At 41.5% G+C, this 13,433-nt stretch overlaps 1 protein-coding gene across 1 annotated transcript in view; it reads left to right on the top strand.

Annotated features, from left to right (window-relative positions):
* Window positions 1–7,023, top strand: part of LOC140565003 (zinc finger FYVE domain-containing protein 1) — a 9,821-nt gene extending 2,798 nt beyond the window's left edge. Inside the window, exons 3-11 of the mRNA XM_072690727.1 lie at window positions 480–691; window positions 824–930; window positions 1,387–1,495; window positions 1,598–1,695; window positions 1,779–1,896; window positions 1,983–2,153; window positions 2,489–2,678; window positions 3,140–3,238; window positions 5,076–7,023. Of these exons, the coding sequence (XP_072546828.1) occupies window positions 480–691; window positions 824–930; window positions 1,387–1,495; window positions 1,598–1,695; window positions 1,779–1,896; window positions 1,983–2,153; window positions 2,489–2,678; window positions 3,140–3,238; window positions 5,076–5,308 (1,337 nt within the window). The 3' untranslated portion in view covers window positions 5,309–7,023. The remainder of the gene's footprint in view (window positions 1–479; window positions 692–823; window positions 931–1,386; window positions 1,496–1,597; window positions 1,696–1,778; window positions 1,897–1,982; window positions 2,154–2,488; window positions 2,679–3,139; window positions 3,239–5,075) is intronic.
* Window positions 7,024–13,433: the final 6,410 nt, after the last annotated feature.

Here is a 13,433-nt window from a genome sequence, read left to right on the forward strand (position 1 = left end):
TCAATCTGAATAGGTGGTGCTAAACTGCTATAGACAGAACAGGTAGGTATGTGTAAAAGTGATGTTTTTTAAACAGGCTGTTTTTGCAACTTGGTGTTCACATGTGAATTGAGGAGTGGGCGATGTTTTGAAACGGCAGCAGTGTATCTAGCTCTTCAAAAGGAACATTTTGTTTTGGGTCCTTTAAGAATTCAAAACAGCCAAAAATCAATGCGGTAAAATCAATGCCTGCAGATCAGTGCATTTCTGCACCCCAAGTAGAGTGTTTCTAGCATTTGGAAGGTAAATTATTGCCTAGTCTTACTGATAGAGAATACGTGTGTAGCATGTAAGTTGTTTGCTTTAAAACATCCAGGATGCCAGCAACCATTTCATGTTTTTCTGGCCAAACTAAATTCCTGATGGTTCTAGTTAATAAGTGAATGTATACTAGTGGTTGCTTTATGTGGAGACTAGTAAAAGCTTCTCCTCTCCTACAGACAGCACAGCCCCAGCAGATGTCCTGCTTCAGAAGCGTTTCCATGACCTGGCCCAGAGTACAGAAGCCTTCAGCTCGGTGCAGTACGTGGGTACAAAAACTATCACTCCCGCCACAAACTACTCTCAGTTATTGGAGACCATCACGCTGCAGGTGAAGAACACAGCCTCCCGAGCCCCCCGTCAGCCGGCCATCGTCTATAGCGCCCTGCAGGTAGTACTCCTTCCATTTCGTTGCATGCATTTGAATCGGCTGAATCCACATATACAGTAGTGGAGGGGGAGGCGATGGAACAAAATCAGTGGCTTTGTGAATAAACCTCACTGTGATGTGCGTCTGTGTCAGGCCTTGAGTGAAAGGTTCTGTGGGGAGATCTCAGATGACAAAATCAGCATGTACTCCTTCTTTCCTGATGAATATTTCACCTGCCCTTCTGTCTGCCTCAGCTGCAAGTAAGTGCACCTTGTTTTTTGGGAGGGGTTTTATGCTGCATTAGTGCGTGCGAGCTGGAAGATGTAGGCCGAATGTTTGTAGGATATGTGCTGTGCTGCGTAAATGTGCTGCGTTGAGTAGTTCAATTTCATGGTGGTGGTTTCACAAGCTTGCATCATGCACTAATTTTATTAGCACTTGGTCTGTTTTTAACACCATGAGTCGCAGTGTTTGAGGTCAGTGGTAGGGATCACTTAGCTGTCAATAAAACAGCACTTAGATTAGAAAAGGGAAATTGGGGGTCGCAGTGTATCAAGGCATATGACTGCAGCCTGTTATTTCATATTATAGTGTGTTGAACTTAATATACAGTTCATACGCTAGTAGGGATACTTGCGCATTGTGATGGAGGTGCAGAGTCAAATCGTTAAGAAGAAAATGCTTGTTTATAAGAAATGCCTTTCTTATGGCTTCAGTATTCGGTGTAAAAATGGAATGAACCACCAGAAAGACAGAGTACCACACATGGCCGATGGACTGTGCCAGTATGCCCATCAGTACAATAACAAGGTCCTCATCTGCAAGGTAATTTAACATCATATTCATTACACATTTACTATGTTGTCCAAAGGAGCACTAAAGTGGACCCTGATATACTTACTGACTTATTTGTCTTCCTTTCCTCAGAGGTGCTATGAGGGGGGAAGGGAGGTCATAGTTGTGCCCAAAACATCTGCCTCTTCTGATAACCAGTGGCTTGGTCTGGCCAAGTATGCGTGGTCAGGGTAAGTGTGTAGTTTACGCCCTAAGAAACTAGGCCTTACTGCATTTTTTTTTGTTCATTACTTAGAACTTTCTTCCTGTGCAGATATGTCCTGGAGTGTCCAAACTGCGGCATCATCTATCGGAGCAGGCAGTACTGGATGGGGAACCAGGACCCTGAGAGCAGTGTGGTGCGTCCTGAGGTCAAGCACGTCTGGCTGGGTGTAAGTTGTTGCTCTCTTCCTGTATGTACCACAGCTGCCTTTCACATATATGGAGAACACTCATGTTCAGTCTGAACTCTTTATAGTCCGAGACCTTCCAGACGGACCATCAGAATGCTGCACAGCGTGTACTGGATGGGGTCAACTATGTCATCCAATCCATGGCAGAGTACAGTGCCGGCCCTACTAAAGCGGTCACTGCCTGGATCACAGACCAGGTGGCTCCTCCGTACTGGAGACCTAATGCAGAGATTACAGTAAGTGAACATGATGTAAAGCAAGAGAAGCAAACACATCCAGTCAGAAGGGGTGTGGCATTGCTGAGTTTAGCATTTTACCTCATTTTAACACATGCTCATCAGCTTATTGCGAAGATCTTAGTTAAATTTGTTGTGTTTGATGAAAACCCTAATCTCCCCAGAGCCGAGTTTGTCCCCTCCGGCTAAAATTTGGCTGAAAAAGCTAATAAGGATAAACCACCACAGCATGAGGCTCAGATGTTAGCATGTTACAGTTATTGCTTGTATTTCTGAATGAATTATTGCTGCAGTGGGTAGCCAAGCTAATCCACTGTTACTCTCCCCTTATGAAGGAATGCCACGGCTGTAAGCGGATGTTTGAGGAGGCAGAGAGAAAGCACCACTGTCGTTCATGTGGGGAGGGCTTCTGCCAGGCCTGCTCCACCCGCAGCATGCCAGTGCCCGAGAAAGGCTGGGGCAGCAGCCCAGTGAGGGTGTGTGATGCGTGTCACCGGGAAGGAGGAGCTCCACAAACCAGCCAAGGTAGGAATTGAAGTTTCAGGTAGAAATGATACAGAAATGATGATATAGACATGTTCGCTGAAACACGCCTGTGCCGTTGCATTTTGGCACTACTTGGGAGAGTAATAGTGGTGCTGAATTGCATCCATTTGTTTATCATCTGCCTCAGAGTGGATTAGTGGAGGTCCAACACTGTTTAGCAATGGTTTTCCAACCTGATGAGCTTCAATATCTATATTATAGTATTTTTGTGACACTAAGAGATACTAAGGCTAATACAAGGCTTATACTCATTGCAACCACTCTCCTCCATATGTTGCACTGTACACGTCTTTTGCCCACTTTCAAAGTTAAACCCTAAGAGATTCATTATCATTGTATTGCAATGAGATTGTGGTATTCCTATATGTCTTATATATTCTTAATATCTTATTATATCTTAATAACTAAGACAAAGTTATTGTTGCTTTTGCTTGACAAAGTATCCCAGACGGAGCCTCGGACGCTGGTGGCCCGCAGGGTGACGGAGGTGGCCCAGTCCACTCTGGACTTAGTCTCCAATGCCGTGGACTATCCTCTCTGTGAGTGTGCCAACTTAAGAACACAACCATTAACCTCTTTGCATCATATGACAACAGTGCTGTCCATTTGACACACTACGTTACATAACTTTCACAGTGATAATCCTGCAGTTTTAAGAGCATTGTGATGTTTGCTTCGTGCTGGTTAGTGATGACCGTGATGACTGGCATAAAATAAAGTCAGTGTAAAGCCAAGAGGTTTATTGTGGAAGAATGTCGTTCAGTAGGTACAGGTATTGTTTGGTGCTGTTTGGTATGGAGATCAAGGTCAACACCGAAATGTTTTATGATGCAGAGTACTCATTTAGAAAGCATAAAGCAAGGTGAATTGTAGAAAAGCATGATCATTTGTATTGTAGCTACACCCTTTCAGCTTTATCTTATGCAGTATAAAAATATAGCTGTTCAGGGTACGTGAACTGTTTTTACATGACTGCATAACTACAGTTTTAAAAAGATAATAGAATGCCAGTGCAGAGACTTCACCTTAACTGCTTATTGTCTGGGGGGGAAAACAACTATATATATAAAATATGATCAATGATTTAAAATAGAACCAAAAAAAACCTAATTTGACCAAAAACGGATCAGACTGAAAATCCAGGTAGCTCCTTTTGAACTCTACAAAAGCTGCAACAGCTCAGTATTCATTTATAACTCAATCAGCTGTGTGTAGAGTACTCAATTAAGTAGGGATGTCCCGAGCAAGTCCCCCCGATCCTCTTAATGCTAACTTTCGGCCGATTCAGATCATCCATTTTTTGTGTTTCTGTAAATAATCCAGCCACACAATTTAGGTAAACTGTGCTAATCCATGCTAGTAAACAGCAGTAAAATCACAATTTTTAGTACCAGTTTCTAAAATCAGACTAAGTTGTAATCTGATCTGCTTTGTTTGGAGCAACTTTTTAAACTTGTTTTTAAACTCTACAGTGTTTAATATCTTACAGTCCAGTCTGACTGACCCTCCTGACCATTCAGCTCACAGCTCCTTTACAACTCTGCAGTCAGATTACTTAGTTTGAGTGTGCATTAGCATTAGCCCTCTCCTCGGTTCTGAATCCGCAGTTCAGAGCTGGTTTAGAACCAAAGAAAGGAGTGTGGTTCTCTCGCTGGTAGAACAGAGCATTTCCACCAACACATTGTCTGGTTTCTAACCAGGCTGAATTCGGGAATAAAGACAGGCTGGGAGGAATGTTAGATCTTCCCAAATGGACCTAATGGGATAAAATATCCGTATCTTTGCGGAGCTACAACAAACTGGGTGGTTTTGGCAGCACGGACAAAAACGACAGAAAATAGACCACCTAACACACTCCTTACCTGCTGCTCTCCCATTTAAAGCGAGTTTTCCTCTTCACCGAACCTTTCCATTCCACCTTAAATAATGCAGCAGTTACACTCTGCTGTTGAAATGGACTCAATAGAACTGCAGCACTATTTAAGGTGGAATGCAAAGTTGGCCTAATAAGATAACTTGAGCTTTTGTTTTGGCTGCTAACTGTTAACAGATTCTGCTGTTTAGTTTTCCTCACCGAAATAAGGATCCATATAAGGCTAAAGATCGTGTCTATTAATGGCACCTAGAGGACGCCAGTAGCACCCTGCTACAGCAAACCTAAGGATCGGAAGTGTATCGGAACCTAAAAAGCCGATACTTGATCCATTGAAAAAATGCCTGAATCAGTCCTACAGTTAAGTATGAAGTATTATGTGTGAAGTAAAAGATCAAAGCAGCTCATGAAATAAACTACTTAAGTCACACAGTGAAAACACGCAATGCCATCTTTTGCCAATTACTGACTCCTCCACTGACTGTGTCTCCCTGTGTCTTCAGGCTTTGTAAAGGGTGTGGCACGGCCGGACTACTGGGTTCCAGATCACGAGATCACAGCGTGTCACCAGTGCTCCAAGGCCTTCACCTCCAACATGCCCAAACACCACTGCCGTGCATGTGGACAGGGCGTGTGTGGGGGCTGTTCGGCCCAGACGCGAGCAGTGCCCTCCCGGGGCTGGGACCACCCCGTGCGGGTGTGCGACGGATGCGCCACCAGCCTGGACTCCCAGTGACCGCAGGAAAATCGGATGGGACTCAAATCTGCTCTCTCAACAAGCTAGTGCTGTGACCCAGAACAGCTTGTATTCTCATATTAATGCCACCAGGCACTCAGTGTGCTGTGATCAGGTCTTATTTGCAGGCGTATGCCTAAAAGAGCAAAGGACAATAGAAAAATGAAACAAATACCGGGCTGTAATTGGATGGCTCTTTAAGCCTAGGAGCTGGAGAAGGCGAGAATAATCAGATGTTTTAAAAACGCCTCTGCTTAGACATTGGAGGACAAATGGGAATTAGTTTAATACTGTCATGACTATCGTCTAGTGCTGGCGCTAAGAAAAGCTCAGTTGTTTTATACTGTTAACTCTTAAGGGTTTAAGTCACTAGTCATAAAGAACATTTCCCAGGTATTGTTTACTGGTTGGAGCAGTTCAGAAGAGCGTGTCAACCTCTAAATCTGATTTCACTAGCTTTTCGTGATAGACTGACAGCTCGTTTTTACAGAACGATCAAAATTGAACAGAACATCCATTCAGTCAAACCGCAATTATCCCAACAGTGCACTTTCGAGCCCTTTTGAGAGCCATTTGAGGGACGATTCTAGGCAAGTTCTTACAGAGATAAGATTGGAGACCGAGTTAGCCTAGCATCATCTCCTGTTCTAAACTAACAGAAGCACATCTAAGATATCAGATATGTCCTGGCTAATCGACTGTATCTGGGGTAGGCGATAAATCAGGTGATTTGATCATTTCATTTTTACATACAGTTGATCTATATTCAATCAGTAGAGATTAAGCAAGGCTAATTTAACTGGTGCAAATGTTCAAATCAGCCTTTAATGGCTGTTTAACTATAGCAGTAGTCTTTGCACATGCAGTTCAGCTGGAGTGATCAGTAAGTACAGCATATGGTGATTTAGTTCCTTATGTGATGCAGCAGTGCTGTCACAGCACAGCAGCGAATTATGCAATGATCATATAGACCTGCAACTGTCTGCAAATAACACAAGGTCTATGCTGTCGAAGCCACTCCATTAATGGCTATATGTGTCATTCTGCTCTGTTTTTACACTGGACACTACCAGGTAATATTATTACGCTCCTGACCAATGACCTGGAGCCAGCTAGTTTTTTTTTTAATTAACTGAAATGCCACTATAAATGGAGCATGTAGCAGTAATAAGTGTTTTAAGGGAACCGATATTAGTGTTGCCGTAGAATGGTAAGGACTTTCTCTCTCTTCTCTATTAGACATCTCTTTGCAGCATCTCGTAATTGGAAGGCAGCTGCCATAGTGGACGCCCTCACAACTGGAATAGAAACCTCATCGGATGATTCACATTGCGTGTGCATGTGAAAACTGTAGACGCAAGTAGGAAATTGGACAGAAGGCATTTAGGTGAGGTAAAGTTAGTCTACTGGAGCCGTTCCTGTTACAAAACTACACTGTTTTAAACTACCATTTAAAACCATTCTTCACATGGCTTATTATAGCACTTTACAAAGTTTAAGCAGGTTAAAGCAGGAAATCTTTGGGGAATTTATAAAAATGTGGATTATTAACCTATTTTTGATTTGTTTTTGTTTTTTTCTTGACTAACCTCTGGACTGGAACAGATCCCCCAAGCCTTCTGTGAAGTGATTTAACCAAAGCAATGACTTTATTGCACATATGATAATCCTCTTTTGATTATGTTTTTTTTTTTTTCAGGCTTTTCCAAATATTAAAAGTGTTTTAAAGCATATTGCTTCTTTTATCAAACCTGCCCATTGCAGCTGCTGGAGCTGTTGTCTGATAGCAGCGGGGAAAGGTCAGAGCTGGGTTTCTAAAAAAAAAAGTTACTAAATGTTCCCGAGAACTGTGTTTTAAAGCCTGGATTCATGGTGTCTTCTCTGAAAAGCCATCCTTAATGTCTGGAACAAAGGCACGTTTCCTCTGTTTGTTCACCTCTGTAGGCCACAGTTTTCAATGTGCTCTCAAAACCTTGCACATGTGGTTAAAGAATGTGCAGTGCAATCTCTGTATCGCTGTTCAGGAAATTATCATCAGATGTGGAGGCCTATCGTTCCCTTTATGGTTGCTTAACAGTTCTTAACTTCTTAATTAATGATCCACTTTCTTTATACATGAATATACTGAGCACTTTATTAGGAAGGCTCTACTAATACAGGGTAGGGCCTCCACCAGATATTAGAAACGTTACTTTCTCACATGACTGCATCACACTGTTACTGCATTTTTAATGCTGTGAATCTCCTGTTATGTCACATCCCAAAGGTGTCCTATTGGAGTCAGGTCTGTCAACTGGGAAGAACCACTGAACTTATTGTCATGTCCATGAAACCTGTTAGAGGCAACTTTTAGAGGAAGTAGCTGTTAGAAGATGGGTGAATTAGTCAGGATGGGACGCACCTGGTCTGCAACAATACTCAAGCTGGCGCATTCAAGCAGTGATCAGTCTTTACAGGTCCAAACTGAGCCACACCGTTGCACCACTTTCTCCAGCCTGGACTGTTCACGCAAGCAGGTTCAGTCTGTGGATTTGTGCTGTTGGTGTTCAGTTCTGACTCTAACATCTGTGTGCCTCATCAGAAATTAAGACGACATTCATGCTTCTCTTCCACTGTCCACTAGTAGTGATCCTAGTGTGCCTGCTGCACCCTCAGCTTTCTGTTCTTGGCAGACAGTGGTGTAACTCCTATCTCCTGCCGTAGGCCATCTTCCTCAAGGTTCCCCAGAAGATCAGCAGTTCTAAAAATACTTAAATCAGCCAACAATCACACCAGACTCAAAATCTTTATGCACTGCCCTCAATAATTGCATGGGAGTATGAGAACAGTTACAGTCTGTAGCCTGTTATCAGCTGCCCTCCACCCTGTTCATCTATTTACCAGTTAATAGCTGAGTGTTGGTCCACTCAACAGCAGTGACACTGACATACTAGTGATTGTGCTGACGTCAGTAGTAAGTTGAGTAAGTTGCACTTTGGCCAAAAGCAGGTCTGTGGTCAGGAACTGAGCAGTCTCAAATGCAAACTAATCCTCTAATAGCTGTAGGAAGTGGCTGCAATCAAGCAGAAGCACACCTGATTCCACTTGTTTAATCAGTGGTTCTCAGGCTTCAAACAGTTGATTACAGCCCACAGCAGATAAGAGTAGTGACCCCTGGGGGTTGAGGAGGGCTCTTATACATAATTATGTATTAACAGATGGGCTAGTATCTGTACACACGCACCCTACAACGACCCCAAACAAAGGTCCTCCTCCTTTAATTCCTTTAATCCTCTCATGATTTACATCATGTTCTTCGCCACATGTTGGCTACATATGTTTCTGCTGTAGTCTTCCGATCGATAAATCACAGACTATTGGGAATGATGGTGTAGAGGAGGTGGAGAATTGCACGGATGTCCTATTATTAGTTCAGAATCAGATTAAAATTATGGAAGACCTGCATGCATTTCCTCCACTCCACAGCATTACATCTGGCTAACTGAGTTTCTCCACTGCCTTCTCGCAATAATGAACATCTCGCAGAAGCACATGGCTCACATGTGCTCTTTCAGAGGCTATGCTGAATTCTACAGATAATATTTCAAGATGCACCAGGCCAAACAGGCAGAGAGGAGCTGCTATTTCAACCTACAGTGTAAACAGTCTTCCAGTCCTCTGCTCCATTGAGATTCCACTGACGTGAATGTGTTCCCCTGGACTTCCAGCAGAGGGCAGCAACACTGGCCTAGAAATACAGTAAGCCCAAATACAGTGGTTTGCACTACTGAGCATATATAGAGGAGCCCATTCACGAGACAACAGGATATAATATATTATAGAACATATAAAAGAAGATAAGCAAATAAATACTAATAAATACATACATATAAATAACCTAAATTAAGTATAATATTATATATATATATATATATTGCGATTATAATAAAAAGTCACGTGTAAAATGTGTGTGCAACTGAGCAGGTGGTAGTAGTAGTAATATAATAATAATAATAATTATAATAATATTAATAATAATTATAATAATATTAATAATAATTATTATTATTAGTAGTAGTAGTAGAACTAGTTCTTAAGGCATGTGAGTAAAGTACGGATGTACTGACGCCTAAACCAGGGCATATTAACAACCAAATTATGAATAAATATGAAATTTAATAACGTGTAGATGATATTGGGATACAGCCTACACATTTTTAAGGAATTATTTTAAAAGTATTAGAAAAAAATACACAAGAAGGATGTATATTTAGCTAGCTTTCAGCACCGTCAAAAATATGTGAAAAAAAAACGTTACATTTTAGTTAAAAGTGAAAAAACGTTTTTATGAGAACTTATAAAACGCATTTTACACATTTTACAGATGTTTTCACCTTTCATTGGGACGCTGCCTATCGGTATGGCCTACTCAGCGGCTCTGCGCATGCGCGTACCCACAACTTTTGAATGTTTCCAGGTGTTTCTCATTATAATTCTGTTGTTGTTTTCTCAGGTGCATTACACACTCTGAGCTTAGTGTGAATATCTGCTCGAGTGCTACAAAAGTTTTTATTATAAATTTTAAAATACCAAAAAAAAAAAAAAAAACCTTCACCTCAGTTGCCTCATATTTACCCTGATATAGTGCCTTAGTGATCCCCCCTGTCTTTCTGCTATGTTCTCCGACATGATGCCAACCTCCTCGTTCACTTAGGCAGCTGTACCTACGAATGTACACTGCTTACAGGACTTGAGGGACCTTCTGCTAGCGTCCTGGTGCAGGACACCTTCAGAGGTTTTGTCGAGTCCATGCCTCGAGGGCTCATGGCCGTTCTGGCAGCACAAGGGGGACAGACACAAAATAGGTAGGTGGTTTTAATGTTCTGGCTGACTGACGTGTTTTATTAATATGAAATGCATACCACACTTTCACGGTAACATTTCTGAATATTAAATATGGTCTTTTCTTACTGTTGAGTTGTGGTACAGTGCTAACCCCCCCCCCCCGCGCTACCTCTAACTGGTGCTGTATTACTGCCACCGACAGGGAGATTAAAATATAAATATTTTTATCATTTATAATTTTTAAGTTAGATTTTCAAAATTTATTCCGTAGAATTTCTGCATGGATACATGTATTTTTATGCCATTTTTGATTTTTTTTTTCCTTTCTCTGGGAAAGCAGTGACTCCATGCCACCACTAGATGTCCTCATTCTACAATTACTAACAGCCCCTATACGGTACGTGCCTCGTGTGGGATGTGGACCACACTGACCATATGTGACACATCCTGTCTTTAAAGATATATATATATATATATATATATACATATATATATATAAATATAAATATAAATAACTGTGTATATATAATATGCATTATTATTTGCAGCAGAGGTGGTCAGAGATGGTCAAATGGCAATATGATCAATATGAAGCATAAATGTATTCAGAAATCAGTGACGCAAAAAAATATTCACTGCCTGTTCTCACAGCTGTCCAGTGGCTGGAGGTACAGAAGCATGAAGACCGAGAGACAGCAATTCAACCAGAGCTGCTGAACAGACAGTTGCACAAGGTATCTCACCTCCACCCCATACAAACACACTGTGCACCCTGCACTTACTGACTTACTGGAAGTGTGACCTCTGCTCAGTCACACTGCACCCACAAAGACTTCTCCCCACTCACTACACTACACTTGTATTCACCCCTTACCCAGTGCAGTATTGTACACAGAAAGTAGGTGTAGTGTATGTATAGTTCATGTAATATCAGTACCAGCATGCAAAAATGGAAGCTCTTCATGATTTCTACAGCAAAAGCCAGGAAATATGCACATAAATACGCATTAAACCTTTACATTAAACACTTTAGCTATTTAATGACTGTGGTAGCAAGTAGTTTAAATTGCAAAATCAATATTTTATGTCATTTCAAACCTATGTCAAATCAAATCCAGTCTTGTCCTGCTTTTTTTTTTTTTTTTTGACTATAGTACTAAACAAACTGCCACCGTTTTCACACTGCCAGAGCGACCACTGCGGATGACCATGCTTAGAAAGAGAGGTCAAGAGGAAAAGTAGTTCCCTATCCCAGGCGCTTATGTGCTCATTATGTCCAAATACTATTTCTCAGCACTGTATATGAAACCAGTTTGGTTTTACAGTGCTGAAAACATAGACTCCTAACATCTGAAACTCATCTAGCCAGTGGGAAATCAGATTTGTGGGAAGTTGTCAGAGGGCAAGTGGCATGTGGATGTGGTGAATGTGTTGCATGTCGCAACCCTTAAGCCTTTCTTAGATTGAGTGGCAAAGTAAGTATACAGGCCCCCCTCACAGAACATGAAATGGTTATGAGATGTGTAGCTTGATGCCTGAGACACTATTTGTATGGGTCATTGTCTTGTTGTGTGACCCAACTGCACTTCAGCTCTTGAACAAATGACCTGGTTGTCAACTGTCAGTTGAGGAATTATCTGATGCAGAGCAGAATTCATAGTTCCCTCAGTGGAAGCAAGACACCCAAATCCTTATGCAGCAAAGCGTCCCTAAACCATCACACCACGACCACCATGCTTCACAGATGGTATGAAGTTCTTTCTTTAAAAAGCAGCGTTAGCTTTTTGCCTGATTTGTTAGATTAGTTGGTGTCAGCCTGTTTCTTCATTTTTCCATCTTTGCAGTATTGCTAAGTCCTGGTCCTGGTGCATGTTTTCATAACTCTGTGGTGAGAGTACTGCAGTCCACTGCTCGAATCTTAATACACACTAAGCCATCTGCCCATATCACCCCTGGCCTTCATCAGCTACGCTGGCTACCAGTTATAGAACGCATCCTACTGTTCACCTTTAAGGCCTTGCACCTACTTATCTGTCTGCCCTCTTACATCCTTATGACCCTTCACGGCAAGCATAGGTCCTTTGACTGTGGTCTCCTGGCTGTTCCTAGGTTCAGGCTTTTCTCTATGGGTGGCAAGGTCTTTTAGTGTTGCTGCGTACGTTCTTCTGTTCATCTTTAAATACTTAAATACATTCTTTATCCTCATATTATTATTATTATTATTATTATTATTATTATTATTATAATTATTATTATTATTATAAGAGGGCCCATGTTAACCAAAAAGCAAATATGTACCATAGCCTAATTAGGTTTCAGTCAGCTCTGTGCCAGGACTGATCACTAAATTGCTAATTAGAAATGCCAATACATGTTAATGTATTTTACAAGCTTCAGATGTCAAAGAACTGGATGTTTCAATGGTTACATGCCTGGTTAAAGGTTCTTTGCACTGGTGGAAAAAAAACATTTGTAGATGGTTCTACTCAGAACCTTCAAAAAATGGTTTCAAATATAGTATATAATATGTAGTATTCAAAGATCAGGGCACCTCTGTTCAAAATATGTGTTACTGTGCTAAAGTTAAGTGAGTAAAAGATGACCTGGATCCCAAAAGGCATGAAGACATACTTAGTAACACCTCCTTTGGCAAGCTTCACAGTTTCTAAATGCTTTTTATAGCAGAATACAGTTCCAGTTTGGGAGGTTTTCACGTTGACCACATTGGGAAATCTTCAGCTTGTTGACTTTGAGGTGTGTTTAGCATCATTATGCTGCTGTTAAACCCATCTTCAGCTTTTTTGTTGGTGTTTTTACAGACGGTGTGATGTTAGCTTCCTGAATTTGCTGGTTTTTAACTAAAACTTTCCTGGGAAAGGGTACCCGGCGCTGTAATTCTGCAAGCTTCCTCTACATTTACATTTACATTTATGGCATTTAGCTGACGTCCTTATCCAGAGCGACTTACAAGGTGACTCGTATTACAGAGGTGGGCCAATGTAGTGTTAGGAGTCTTGCCCAAAGACTCTTATTGGTGTAGCACAGCATAGTCACCCAGACCGGGAATCGAACCCCAGTCACCCACATGGTGTGGTAGCTCCGTGGCAGGTAGTGGTGTTATCTGTTGCGCCACACCAACCACCAACCTCCTCTACAAACATCTCAGTGCTTTTTTTTTTTTTTTTACCTTCGTCCAAAACAAATCAGGGTTCTTTAGACGTTGCTTTAAAAACATCTGATGCTGAATTTTGTGGTGAGAAAGCAGGAAAGGTCTTCTCCTGATGACTCTTGCATGAAGGTC

The sequence above is a fragment of the Salminus brasiliensis genome, chromosome 11 (genome assembly GCF_030463535.1).
Source record: "Salminus brasiliensis chromosome 11, fSalBra1.hap2, whole genome shotgun sequence".
NCBI lineage: Eukaryota > Metazoa > Chordata > Actinopteri > Characiformes > Bryconidae > Salminus > Salminus brasiliensis.